Source organism: Heteronotia binoei, chromosome 5 (assembly GCF_032191835.1).
Source record: "Heteronotia binoei isolate CCM8104 ecotype False Entrance Well chromosome 5, APGP_CSIRO_Hbin_v1, whole genome shotgun sequence".
Classification (NCBI taxonomy): Eukaryota; Metazoa; Chordata; class Lepidosauria; order Squamata; family Gekkonidae; genus Heteronotia; species Heteronotia binoei.
In genome coordinates, this window is record NC_083227.1 from 153,376,014 (window position 1) to 153,391,119 (window position 15,106).

Consider the following 15,106-nt stretch of genomic DNA (forward strand, 5'->3'; position numbering starts at 1 on the left):
ATTATTTCACACAGCACCTTCGCATATGGTGAGCCTTACCAGATGATGGTAGCCTTAATAGACAGCAATAGAATTATGCAGAGGCAAAGGTCAAAAACATGAGATATTTTACTATTAGGTCAAATTTTAATTCCAGTTAAGGCTTCATTAGAGAACAATCAACATGAAAAATCATTTATTTATTTCTCGCATTTATATCCCGCCCTCCCCGCCGAAGCAGGCTCATGCAATCATGTAATCTCTCACGGTTTGAGCAGTAGCCCATGACATATTTATCTCCCTCCTCCCTAATTTAGATTCTTGGACTAATGGCTGGTCAATGGCCTCCTCAATCAGAGATTCCCTTGAATACTGTATAGCTATAGGGCCCTTGGATACTCCCACACAGACCACAAATTTGAAAAAAAGAACACTAGTGTGATAAATTTCCTGTACTTTCCTCCCCTGTCCTGGCTGCAGCTCTTCGTCACAGAACGCACTTTTAAAATATACAATTTTGTAACACAATAAAAGGCTAGAAACTCATGTACAGATACTTCTTACCCCAGATCCTTTGCTATATTATCCTCCCTCCTGCTAAGCTAGATTGTTATGAATTATCCCTACAAAAGTTGTTTAGTGTGCTGGCAATTGAGTCCCCAGCAGAATTACACCCTTCTAAATCAATGGAAGTCAATTGATTTAGAAAGACATAATTCTGCATAGGATTACACTGTGGCTTATTTTTCAGAAATCACTTGGAATAAGAATTGCACCTGAGTTTTTATATAGCACTATATACACCACCAGTAATACCTACCTACACAGCCAAGATTACACTAAATGTTTCCTCAGAAGAAAGTCACATTCGGCAAGATCACACTCCCTTATTTTTCATTCTGTGTGTTACAGCCTAATTATTCCCTGTTCTCTGTACAGCTGGCCTCAGTATCAAGGAATTAACAGTTCTCAAAGATTTCAGGTTTTCACGGCTGGTAACATCATTAGGGTTTGTAGAATCTTTCGGGCTCAAGTGCCGTGTTCTACTGGAGAAAGTTTTTCTTCCAGACGTTTCGTTCTTGGCTACGGAGAACATCCTCAGTGGCGTTGCAGTCGGAGCAGGCGCTCTTACCTTCTTGGCTGCTGTGCATTGAGTGAGGAATGCACTCAATGCACAGCAGCCAAGAAGGTCAGAGTGCCTGCTCCAACTGCAACGCCACTGAGGATGTTCTCCGCAGCTGAGAATGAAACATCTGGAAGGAAAACTTTCTTCAGTAGAACACGGCACTTGAGCCCGAAAGATTCTACAAACCCTAATTAACAGTTCTCTTTTTGGGGGGCAGGGGTGGCCAATGGTAGCTCTCCAGATGTTTTTTGCCTACAACTCCCATCAGCCCCAGACAGCATGGCCAATGGCTGGGGCTGATGGGAGTTGTAGGCAAAAAAAAAAACATTTGGAGAGCTACCGTTGGCCACCCCTGAAGTACTGCTTTCCACTTTGCAGACAAAGCCCTTGCCTATTAATATTTTTGCTTTATTTATTTCTTTTGATTTAAATTTTCACCCTTCCTACAAGCAAGCTCGGGGGGGGGGGGTCACAACAGTAAATTACAAAAGCTAAAATAGTTAGAAATAAATATCACCATTATTAAAACAGTTAAAAAGGTAGGCATTGCATAGATTACAGTTCGGCAATCTTAAAACTGGGAGATGTTGGACTGTCACTGAGCTATGAAGGTCTCTTCGGTGCCAGCATAGAGTTTAGAGCTGCAGCAGGGAGGCCAACTGGTAGACGCCTGTTACCGCAACAGCTCCATTTTGCAAGCCTGCAAAACTGTAATAGGTCTTGCAGGGCCCTGATCTCAGTTTGCAGCATGTTCTGCTGGGGCAGAAAAGGCCCTGATGGAGACTAAGCAAACATCCTTCAGGCTGGCCATGGAGACAACCAGCAAACGGTGGTCTGTGGAGTGCAAGACTCTTCAGGGAACATAAAGGGGGAGGTGATCCTTTAGATATGTTGGCCCCAAGTCATATATGGCTTTAAAGCTCATCTCCAGCACCTTGAAATGAATCCAATGATCAATTGATAGCCAGTGTAATTGGCAAAGCACTGGCTGGATGTGCACCCATGCAGATGTCACAGTCAACAGGTACACGACTGCATTTTGCACCAGCTGGAGTTTCTAGCCTCAAGGGTAAGCCCGTGTGAGGCAAGTTACAATAATTAAGCCTGAAAGTGATGGTTCCATGGGTCACTGTAGCCAAGTCCTGGGGGGAAAGATAGGGAACCATGATGATAAAAGACTGACCTGGCAGCTATGATGACCTGGGTTTCCATAGAAAGCTTCCTCATCTTCTGGGCTGGCACCAACAATGCCCTGTCCAGAGTAGGGAATCTGATTTCCGAATCTACCCCTCCATGGCTCAGGTAAAACTGGGTGTCATTGGCACATTGATGGGTGAGGGGGCACATATTAAACGACATTGGTGAAAAGATCACCCCCTGTGGCTCTCCACATTCTAGTGGGTATCATGGGGAGACCCTCTTGCATAGCACAACCCTCTGTTCCCAAACATGGAAATAGGAGGAAAGTCATTGTAGGACAATCCCCCAAACTCCTATGATGGCAAGGCGGTGGATCATAAGGTCATAAGTAACTGTGTCAAATGCTGCTGTTTGGCCTCAGAAGAACAGCAGCACTGACCCGCCTCAATTCAGATGCCTCCAGAGGTCATCCATTAGGGTGACCAGCACTGTCTCCACCCTGTGGCCAGGGTGGACACCAGACTGGAATAGTTCAAGGATGGAAGCATCATCCAAGAAGACCTGAAGCTGCTCAGCCACTCTCCTCTCAACTTCCTCAGAAACGGTAAATTTTAGACTGGGTGGTAGTTGGCTAAGACTGCAAGGTCCAATGAAGGTTTTTTAAAGAGCAGACTTATCACTGCCTCCTTCAGTTCCTCTGAAAATGTCCTAGAAGAAAGGGACAGGTTAATAATTTCTCCCAGGGGAACCTGAATATCATCCCCACAGGTTTAACCAGACAGGATGGGCATGGGTTGAGAAGGCAAGTGGTAGGCCTCACAGCTGCCAGAATCTTATCAACTTTCTCCTGGGAGATTCAGATGAAGTGGTCCAGCACTGGACCCAAAGACAGACAAAGACAATATTTATATTATTGTTATTTTGTAATAGCACTAAAATAGTCATACTTCTTTTTTGAAAAAATAATAATCTCAGAGTGGTTTTCACTGCAAAGTAAAATGCAGCACTTAATTCTCATCCCTCAAAAACCACACAGGAATAGATGATTGATACCCAATTCATTCAGACCCGGTCTAGCTACAGGAGAGAAAAAGAAGAAAAATAGCTGCAAGCAGAAGGAAAGGATGAAAAGCAATGGCCTTGAGAAACCACACTAGACCATGTACAGCCTATTCTTGACAACCTAACTGCTGCAACTATATTTTATGTTTTAAAATAATCACCTCAGATCAGGTCTAATAAAAGATGGGAGAATAGCAGCAAAACATGTGTGTAACATCTGGATTCTCTGTTAAAACAGTGCGAACCAATCATAGACATTTCAGATGAAATGGCTACTGTGGAAGCATCTTTTGCTCTTTGACCTAGCAAGGTTCAATTTTACTGCTTGGGATAAATTAATATTTAATACAGAGGTTCTGAGTAAATGTGCAGAATTTGGCTGCACATTGGTAGTCTGTCTGAAAGCATCCCAAACTGGGTAAAAAAAAACCAGTATAGAGGAATGTTGGGTGTTGAAAATCTGCATCTCAAAGATTATGTATCAGGCAAGACAAGGTGTTTCTGAATATAGTTGACAGTAAATCTTCCTAAATAATAAACAATCCCAGGGCAGACTGGGAAACAAAAGTGGAAAAAACTTCACTCGTCCCTTTGCATGCCTCTAGTGAGGTTCAAAGGCAACACCTAGCAGGTCAATGGGCACAGAACTACAGTGCCCAGTGGGAAGGGTGATGGGGAGGGGAAGAGGTGATGGAGACCAGGTTGCATCTTCCCCTATGCAGAATCCCAAAATAGGGTGTTTTTTTTTTAAAAAAAATCTCACATTGTCTCCAAGGAACTCAGGGCAGCATACATAGATTTCATCTCCATGATTTCATAGTCTTCAAATTCTCCACTTTTCATTGTTTCAACATAATTGTGTGCATGCGTGCTTTCCCTGTCTGGCTATGACTTAGTTTAGTTTAGTTTATTCGATTTGTATCCCACCCTCCCCGCCAAAGCAGGCTCAGGGCAGCTCACAACACGCAGTGAAGTCGCAATAAACGAAGAAGAAGAAGATATTGGATTTATATCCCGCCCTCCACTCCGAAGAGTCTCAGAGCGGCTCACAATCTCCTTTACCTTCCTCCCCCACAACAGACACCCTGTGAGGTAGATGAAGATATTGGATTTATATCCCGCCCTCCACTCCGAAGAGTCTCAGAGCGGCTCACAATCTCCTTTACCTTCCTCCCCCACAACAGACACCCTGTGAGGTAGATGAAAATATTGGATTTATATCCCGCCCTCCACTCCGAAGAGTCTCAGAGCGGCTCACAATCTCCTTTAACTTCCTCCCCCACAACAGACACCCTGTGAAGTGGGTGGGGCTGGAGAGGGCTCTCCCAGCAGCTGCCCTTTCAAGGACAACCTCTGCCAGAGCTATGGCTGACCCAAGGCCATGCTAGCAGGTGCAAGTGGAGGAGTGGGGAATCAAACCCAGTTCTCCCAGATAAGAGTCTGCACAAGAAGATATTGGATTTATATCCTGCCCTCCACTCCGAAGAGTCTCAGAGTGGCTCACAATCTCCTTTACCTTCCTCCCCCACAACAGACACCCTGTGAGGTGGGTGGGGCTGGAGAGGGCTCTCACAGCAGCTGCCCTTTCAAGGACAACCTCTGCCAGAGCTATGGCTGACTCAAGGCCATTCCAACAGGTGCAAGTGGAGGAGTGGGGAATCAAACCCGGTTCTCCCATATAAGAGTCCGCACTACGCCAAACTGGCTCTCCAGTTAAATAAAATATCAATTAAACAGTTTAAACAATATAAACAATTTAAAGAATTTGGTGTTAATTACCATTTAGTTACAGATGGCGTTCAGTATTCTTAGGCATCCTTTAGAGCTAGTATTTTGGCAATTTCACTTAGTAAGCAAGTAAGTAAGTAAGTAAATTTATTTTTGTATCCCGCCCTCCCCCGCCAAAGGCAGGCTCAGGGCGGCTCACAGACATGGAACAACCATGATTTCAATAAAATACAATCAATACAATAAGAAAAATTAAAATACAATTAAGTTGTAAATTAGGTTAAAATTAGATAAAACAGCTGTTATATGTTAATAATTAAGGTGCTACAATTCACAGTCAATATAAGATGGCTAGAGGTCAATTTAGCTGGGTTCTATCTTGAAAGCGAGCTGAAAGAGGGTGGTTTTGCAAGCCCTGCGGAACTGATTCAGGTTCCGCAGGGCTCGCACCACCTCTGGAAGTTGATTCCACCATCGGGGGGCCATTGCTGAGAAGGCTTGCTCCCTCATTGTTTTCAATATAGCCTCTCTTGGTCCAGGGATTTTTAAAAGGTTTTGAGAACTAGATCTCAGTGCTCTCTGGGGAACATATGGGGAGAGGCGGTCCCTAAGGTAGGCAAGTCCTTGGCCATATAGGGCTTTAAAGGTAATGACCAGCACCTTATAGCGAACGCGATACACAACCGGCAGCCAGTGCAGCTCCTGCAGCCCAGGCTGCACGTGTTCCAACCGAGGTAGTCCCACTAACAGCCTGGCCGCCGCGTTCTGCACTAACTGCAGTTTCCGTGTTCGGTATAAGGGCAGCCCCATGTAGAGGGCATTACAGTAGTCTAGCCTCGAGGTGACCATTGCGTGGATCACAGTTGCCAGGTCGCTACGCTCCAAGAAAGCTTGAAAGCTAACTGAAATAATATTGTCTTGCAGGCCTTGCAGAACTGGGCAAGATCCCACAAGGCTCTGACTTCCTCAGGCAGTTCTCAGACCTGCACCAATGGGGGGGGGGGCAGTGATTGACTTTTGACTTTTTTTTAACTTTTAATTTATATCCCACCCTCAGATTGAGAAGGTGGTTTCCCTAGTTGTTTTGCCTCCCTCGGTCCAGGGATCGATAGTAAATTTAGCGTTCCAGATCTAAGTACCCTCTGGGGAACATGTGGGGAGAGACGGTCCCTAAAGTAGGCAGGTCCTCAACCATACAAAGGTAATACCCTTGTAGCATATCTGGTATTCCACTGGCAGTCAGTGCAGCTCCCGCAGCCCCAGCTGTATGTGCTCTCACATGGAAAGCCCCAATAACAGCCTGGCTGCCGCATTCTGCACCAGCTGTAGTTTCCAGATACAGGACAAGGGCAGCCCCATGTAGATGGCATTACAGTAGTCCAATCTCGAGGTGACCGCAGCGTGGATCGCAGTTGCCAGGTTGCAGCGCTCAAGGAAAGGAACCATCTGTCTTACCTGCCTGAGATGGTAATAGGAAGATTTGGCAGTGGCTGCTATCTGGGCCTCCATTGTCAAAGAAGGCTCCAGTAGCACCCCCAAGCTTCTGACCCTGGGCACCGTTGTAAGTTGTGCACCATCAAAAACCGGTAGGAGGATTCCCCTGCCAGGACCACTGCGACTTAGGCAGATGACCTCTGTCTTCATCAGATTCAGATAACTCAGCCTGAGCCTTCCTGCCACGCCTTGCAGCGCCAGGTCCAGATTTTCTGGGACGCAGTCAGACTGGCTGTCCATCAGTAGATGGAGCTTGACAGCACCTTCCACCACCACATCACACCTTGAGTTCTAGTCATAGGACATAGCCATTGGAAAACATACAGTTTTGAGTGCTTTTTACAATAATCAGTTTGCTTTACAATAATCAGAACTGAGTTTATTTGTGGCTTAGGACCCCCCACCTCCCAACTTCTTAAGCCTTTTGGTACTTTCAGCAGGCTCAGGCAATTGATCCAACATATGAGACATGATATTCTCTAACTACTGCACAACTCTCTGTCAGACTCAAAAACCACTGACTTCAAGCTTAGAAGGAAAGCATGCTGCAAAAGGTCTAGTTAGGTTGTTAGTAGTTGGGGTATATATTTTAAAAAAAAACCAGTATTATTTGGGTTCAGGTATAATGAACCCCCCAAACATTGGTATTTCCCAATATCCCCAAATCCCAATATCAGTATGGTATTGGGATTTGGTAAATATCTGGGATTGCCAATTTTTTTTGCTCCATTGTACCCTTTGGCTCCATTATACCCTATTATAGAGTCTATAATGGGGAATTGATCTGAGGGTATTTGTGGCTTGGGGGGGCTGTTATTTCAGGTAGCAGCCCCAGATTTGTAGCAATGTTGCTGGTGCCTCTTCCAAAACACGCCCCCCTCCAAGTTTCCAAAAGATTGGACCAGAGGTCCAATTCTATGGGCCCCAGAAGAAGGTGCCCCCATCCTCCATTGTTTTCATTGAAGGGGGGAAAGATACTTTAAAGGACGGGGTCCCTTGAAATACCACAGCATGATTCTGTACCATGGTGGGTGAACTCCAAAGTTGAGAGTTCACTCCAAAGGCATTTGAAGGGACTGAGAACCCTGTACATACTCTGTTCCATCTAAGCTGAGTTAGTGTGAGTTAGCTCACAGCTTTTTTTTTAGCCTCCAGCTCACACATTTTTTTACTTAGCTCAGAAAAAATGGCCCCAGAGCAAACCAATTTATCCAGAAGCTCACAAAGTAGAATTTTTGCTCACAAGGCTTCACAGCTTAGAGGAAGTATTGCCTGTAACCGCAGCTATCTGGCAGGACTGAAAATGGGGTGGCCCTTTTCAGATAGCCACCTCAGTGATCAGCTGAGAAAATACCTGATAATTACTGATAAAGTATCAATCGGGTATTTTTTCAGCTCGGTTTATACTGAGTGCACACCCCTAGTTAGTAGAGTTGCCAGGAATAGCCAACAGGAGACGGGGGTGGGGTTGGGGGGGTTGGGGAGAGACATGGGGAGGCAGCAGTTAGCAGTGTCATGACATATCTTTCGGAAAACACTGACAATGTAGTCACACCTCTCTAGGAATCAGTTTCTAAAAAGGACTGATATCATGTTTTGGGCCCAAAATATATCCCACCACTGCTCCAAGCAAAAGCAGGAAAAGAAACAAGTGTAAAAGAATTTCCTACCCCTGATGGAGGCTGTTACCCCTGGCTGTTAGTAAGAAGAGAGGAGCAATGTGCCTGCTTACTTGCATTTCTGAATTTAGCCCCAGCATGAGAAATAACAAATATTCCTTCTCTCCCTCATCTTAGTTCTGGCAATTTATGTAAAATCCAATGACCTTTATGGACATTTCTTCCAAGCAGATGTATCAAATTCTGGCTGTAATTCTAAGTATAGCTTACTCACTAGAGAGGTAGCAGCTTTAAAACAATGGGGTTCTGTCCAAGAAACCTGGGCTGGGCTGTAGCTGCCAGCAGGATTTCTAGCCAGCTGTTGGCACCCAGCCGGAGTTGGGGAATTACACACACACCTGAACAACACCTGAACACCTTGTTGGGGGCAGTTGCAGATTTCCCTTTGTATTGCAGGCTTGGGTTCAGAGGTCTCTCACAGTCCTTGTTCCTCCACTTGCACCTGCTGGCATGGCCTTGGGTCAGCCATAGCTCTGGCAGAGGTTGTCCTTGAAAGGGCAGCTGCTGTGAGAGCCCTCTCCAGCCCCACCCACCTCACAGGGTGTCTGTTGTGGGGGAGGAAGGGAAAGGAGATTGTGAGCCGCTCTGAGACTCTTTGGAGTGGAGGGCGGGATATAAATCCGATATCTCCATCTACCTCACAGGGTGTCTGTTGTGGGAGAGGAAGGTAAAGGAGATTGTGAGCCGCTCTGAGACTCTTGAGTGGAGGGTGGAATATAAATCCAATGTCGTCGTCGTCGTCGTCGTCGTCTTCTTCTTCTTCTTCTTCTTCTTCTTCTTCTTCTTCTTCTTCTTCTTCTTCTTCTTCTTCTTCTTCTTCTTCTTCTTCTTCTTCTTCTTCTTCTTCTTCTTCTTCTTCTTCTTCTTCTTCTTCTTCTTCATGTTCTCAGCAGACTTTTTATCAATTGGTCTTTTTCCCATTCCTTGAGATATGAGTTGTAAATATATCCAGATTTTTATGGATTTCCTTCAGTGTTCTAGCAGATTGAGTCCTTCAAGAGGGTGGATTGGTACTTGTGACATCATTTTGTCATAAGTGGATTTGAAAATGACTGGTAACTGGAGATCCACAGTCAAGCACAGTCTTACATTCTTGGGCCTCAAACTTCATTTCTGCACAAGGTCCCACTCGTCCAGAAGGGAACTCTAGATAAATAATTGTACTGCCACCTTTCTTGCCTTGTTACAGGATGCAACCCAATAAACCCCACACATTTCAGAATAGCTGTATCATGTTTCCTTTCCTTTCCTTTCCTTTGTACCTTTAGAAGCACAAATCTTGAGCAGCAAAGGACACTCATTTCTTAATATCTTTGGTTCCTTGTCACTTAGCAAAAGAACCAGGGGTTTCAAAGTATAGGAGAACAAGTGGTTGAATAGAAATGCCACCACATTTTCTTATATTCTGGTTGGTATAGATAGACCATATGAGAAATTTCCACATTGAACTAAAATTCTTCTTCACAAAAGTCTGGCATATTGCTTTGTTGTTGCTCAGTCGCACAGTCGACTCCAACTCTTTGTGACCCCATGGACAAAGTCTCGCCAGGCCCTCCTGTCTTCCATCATCCTCCAAAGTCTGCTCAAATTCGTGTAATGCTGTCCAGTCATCTCAGTAATGCTGTCCAGCCATCTCATCTTTTGCCATCCCCTTCTTCTTTTGCCTTCTGTCTTTCCCAGCATCAGGGTCTTCTCCAGTGAGTGCTCCCTTCTCATTTGATGGCCAAAGTATCTGAGCGTCAGCTTCAGCATCTGACCTTCCAGGGAACAGTCAGGGTTGATTTCCTTTAGGACTGACTGATTGGGTGTTAAAGCTGCAGTACTGCAGTCCTAAGCTCTGCTCACGATCTGAGTTCGATCCCCGGCGGTAGCTGGGTTTTCATGTAGCTGGCTTGAGGTTGACTCAGCCTTCCATCCTTCTGAGATTGGTAAAATGAGTACTCTGCTTGCTTGGGGGAAAGTGTAGATGACTGGGAAAGGCAATGGCAAACCACCCCGTAAAAAGTCTGCTGTGAAAACGTTGTGAAAGCAATGTCACCCCAGAGTTGGAAATGACTGGTGCTTGCACAGGGGAACCTTTCTATCCATACTACTGCCAGAATATAAAAAAAATGAGGTTGTCCTCAATGAAGCAGCAAATCCAAGCAGCATTCTACAATACAACAACTTTTGACAGCCACTAGTTTTCAAGCCTTTTCCCTACTGAGGTGTATGTAAGGAAAGACACAGAAATGTAGGAAGAGAAGGTTTTCTTTCCTTTTATCTCCATGAAAAAGAAGTATTACCACACTAATTTCTATTTATTAGCCTACTACTAATGATACAGGAGCAGAGTTGATTTAAAAGGGCGGCTACTGAAAGAATCAATATCGGTACCTTCTGATCTGTGGCTGTTTATATCATTCAAGAACCAAAAGGCAGACAAAGTTTCAGATGAGGCAGAATGAACTCTGTTGTTGGATGTGTGGTGCATTTCTTCTACTCTTTATGAGGAACATTTTGCCACATATTCTACCTCATATTTTACTATATATCTTCACCGAATGCATAGTTAAACAATCCTCACTACTTCCCAGGATCATACAGATGGCCAGGCTGCCAAGATAAAAATGCTCTGTGGGGTTCTATTTCTAATAACAAATATTTATATTAATGCAGCCCTTAACAGCAACTGCCATTTTGAAATGTTGTGCCTATTCTGAGGATTCTAAACAGTTGATCTGTCTACCCAGTTTTGTCGTTCTCAGTATATAGCATTTAGTCTTCTGTTCTTACAGCTGTCCCAGTTAAATTTTACTATGTGCTCCTTTTATCCATTTATATCCTGTGTTTATTATTTCAGCTTTGCCATTCTCAGTTTTGATAGAGCTGAATGCAAGTTGCTTCCATCTTGATCTATCACCCATTCCAGCAGGGGATCAGGGTACCTAGTATGTCATTAATTGCTGAATTGTTGGCTAGGGAACCAGATTATTGTGTGGTTTTGCTTCATGTTTTTACTTATTTAATCTAATAGTCGTAATGACTTTTTAATGCTTTAAACTGCTGCTGTATTATGACACGATGTGAGCCACCCTGAGCCTGCTTGTGAGGTAGGATGGGATATAAGCCACAATATATAAATATACAAAAGAGTCAAGCATTGCCTCTGTAGAAACCTGTTGAGGCCCCCTTCGTGTTTTATATGTATATATATATACACACACATATATTGGCCACTGTGTGACACAGAGTGTTGGACTGGATGGGCCATTGGCTTGATCCAACATGGCTTCTCTTATGTCCTTAAGTCCAATAAATTCTCACTTAATGCAGCTTTCCAGTAAAGTGTGTGTTCCTATTGCTATCTATTCACATTGTTCTATTGTTCACATAGAACTCTTCTAGAGCAGTATAGCTTTGTTATCTATTGGTGCATTCACCCTACATTAAATAATGCATTTTACATCCGGATTTTTGCTACTCTTACACAGTAAAATCCGGATGTAAAATGCATTATATAGTGTAGTGTGAACATGCCATGTGTGTCACAGAAAGGGACCCAATTTATCAACAATTAATTTTAAAAGTTGGGAAGATATCTCAAAAATCTGGATATAATACACATTTTCTACTCCACAAGTCAGGAAATAGAAAACGCTCCCAAGTCACCAAGCCCCAAATATTCAAGACCAACAGAGTTTCTGATTACTCACAATGAAATAAGACAAAATCAAGGAATAAAAATAATGATATCAAAGATTTCAGGTTTTTACGGCTGGTAACATTATTAGGGTTTGTAGAATCTTTCGGGCTCAAGTGCTGTGTTCTACTGGAGAAAGTTTTTCTTCCAGACGTTTCGTTCTCGGCTGCGGAGAACATCCTCAGTGGCGTTGCAGCCGGAGCAGGCACTCTGACCTTCTTGGCTGCTGTGCATTGTGCATCTCAATGCACAGCAGCCAAAAAAGGTCAGAGCACCTGCTCCGGCTGCAACGCCACTGAGGATGTTCTCCGCAGCCAAGAACGAAACGTCTGGAAGAAAAACTTTCTCCAGTAGAACACGGCACCTGAGCCCGAAAGATTCTACAAACCCTAATAAAAATAATGATAGCTTGGCAATTTCAAACTGCGAATAGTTCTGAACGATTCATTCTGAACATGAGGTGAATGGAACAACATGCCATATTTGCTGAGTAATTTGTGAGCTGCGTATTTTATCAGGCAGCCAAAGTTTTAAACGTTATGATGATGCCACGAAAAACATTTATATATTTTCAGGCCAGCCTTATACCTTCTTGACACTGGAACAAGGATTAGAAAAATTATTCTTATGAACATATGAAGCTGCCTTATACTGAATCAGACCCTCGGTCCATCAAAGTCAGTATTGTCTACTCAGACTGGCAGCGGCTCTCCAGGGTCTCAAGCTGAGGTTTTGCACACCTATTTACCTGAACCCTTTTTGGTTGGAGATGCCAGGGATTGAACCTGGGACCTTCTGCTTGCCAAGTAGATGCTCTGCCACTGAGACGCCATCCCTCCCTGCTTTTAAAGCTTCTTAATGTATATTCATCATTCACATTAATGAAAAAATATTTCATTCTCAAATGCTAGCTGATTCACAATAACCACCATTGTTTTACTCTTACATTTTTGAATCCTCTGTAAAGCACTTGGAGTTCTCTCTTGGTGAAATTGGTTTGTGCCTCAAGCTGTTCGAGTCCTTCAGGCCGATGGCATACTGTGGTCATTTCTAACTCATCTTCAATTTTATCTAGAACAAAAGACACAAAGATTATTAGGGCTGCATTCTTTGTTAAAATGATGGAAGGAGTCAAATGTATATTGGTTAATCTTAAAAACAATTTAAGTACAAGTAACAGACTTGGGAATCTGAACCTGATCGGAAATACAATCAAATCCAAGAAAAAGAAGCACTCTTCACATTTCCTTTTCATGGTTCACATTTCTCTTCAGCATCACAGTTCTTTTTATGGATGCCAACTCACTACTGCCGTCAGGAGACCAACTCACTATTGCTCTCAAAAGAATGTTTCCATCCAGCCAACTGCAGTTGTTTCTAATGAATTTAAGATGCTCCCATCCATCGAATAAGTCTGAATTCATGCTCACTTACTTGAAAATATCCCAGCCCAGCAATATGTCACAGCAATTCTGATTTCACAGCGTGTGCTTCATGGGATTCAGTGTAACACGGACCAGACATGCTTAAACATAATAGACAAAAGCTAGGATCCCAAGCATATCCACATGGTAGTATGTACCACTGAAATCAATGGAACTTACTTCCAAGAAATATATTTAGGATCGGGGGGGGGGGGGGAACAATGCTGACACTGAGCAGGCATGGGAGTTACTTGTTTTCTTTTGTTGTGAAACAAAAGAGTTTGAAGGGTTAAAGACATTCCAGTGAAAATGTTATAGCAGAAGACCTAATGTGGGTAAAGTTCATACAGGTTCCAAAGAAGAGAAGCAATAGAAGGTTAACAGTGGGGTGGACAAGGATACAAAGTACAAAACGGTTTCATCTAAATGGAGAGGTACACAGAAACAAGCAGAACATCATTGGGTCAGGATGTCTGCTTTTCTTTATATTTTTGAGTGCTGCTGGTTATTAGTTTTAGCCACTTTTGAAGTCACAGTCACCAAAGAATAGGAAGGCACCCCATATCAATGCATTCCATATCATTCTCAGGACACAGGCAACTCATGGTATGGGTTTTTATGGATATTTGTGCTCGGGCCATCCTGCCCATTTGTGCGACTACTCCTTTAGAGGAACGGATAATCTTTACATTAGAATTGTGCAGATCAGCTTCCCAGTGGAAACTATTCACAACGTATGATTAAATAAACAAGAAACAGCATGATGTCCTCCTCCTGCCCTTTGCAGTTACTTCCTTGCTGCCTGTGGCCATTGGTGCCGAGGCAAATGGCTTCCATAATGCAAGTGCTATCAGGGAAGAATTTTAAGTGTACTCAAGTGGAAATACTGTTAAGGTAAAACTGAAGGAAAGATTAAAGGAAAGGTTGCCGCTTTACTGAGGTTTTCAATATAGCTTAATATGTGAGAAAGTGGCTGAACCACTTTTAGGCTAGGTCCAGACCAGCATTTTGAGCCAGCACATGGAAGGGACATGGGTAGACCCCAAAAGTTCCTCATCAAAGGCTCCGTAGAAAGCGCGAGAGTCATGGAGTAAAAGGACTGGTCCTCTTGTGGATCAAAAACTGGCTAATTAATAGGAAGCAGAGAGTGAGTATAAATGGGCAGTCTTTGCAGTGGAGGACGGTAAGCAGTGGGGTGCCGCAGGGCTCAGTACTAGATCCCATGCTCTTTAACTTGTTCATAAATGATTTGGAGTTGGGAGTAAGCAGTGAAGTGGCCAAGTTTGCAGATGACACTAAATTGTTCAGGGTGGTGAGAACCAGAGAGGATTGTGAGGCACTCCAAAGGGATCTTTTGAGGCTGGGTGAGTGGGCGTCAATGTGGCAGATGAGGTTCAATGTGGCCAAGTGCAAAGTAATGCACATTGGGGCCAAGAATCCCAGCTACAAATACAAGTTGATGGGGTGTGAACTGGCAGAGACTGACCAAGAGAGAGATCTTGGGGTCATGGTAGATAACTCACTGAAAATGTCAAAACAGTGTGCGATTGCAATAAAAAAGGCCAACGCCATGCTGGAAATTATTAGGAAAGGAATTGAAAACAAATCAGCCAGTATCATAATGCCCCTGTATAAATTGATGGTGTGGTCTCATTTGGAATACTGTGTGCAATTCTGGTCACCGCACCTCAAAAAGGATATTATAGCATTGGAAAAAGTTCAGAAAAGGACAACTAGAATGATTAAAGGGTTGGAACACTTTCCTTATGAAGAAAGGTTAAAACGCTTGGGA

General features: G+C 43.6%; 1 protein-coding gene across 3 annotated transcripts in view; it reads right to left on the bottom strand.

Annotated features, from left to right (window-relative positions):
* Window positions 1–15,106, bottom strand: part of KCNIP1 (potassium voltage-gated channel interacting protein 1) — a 584,581-nt gene that overhangs the window by 30,066 nt on the left and 539,409 nt on the right. For all 3 annotated transcript variants that reach the window (XM_060240618.1, XM_060240617.1, XM_060240616.1), the window contains one exon: window positions 12,837–12,961. In XM_060240618.1, coding sequence (XP_060096601.1) covers window positions 12,837–12,961 — 125 coding nt within the window. The remainder of the gene's footprint in view (window positions 1–12,836; window positions 12,962–15,106) is intronic.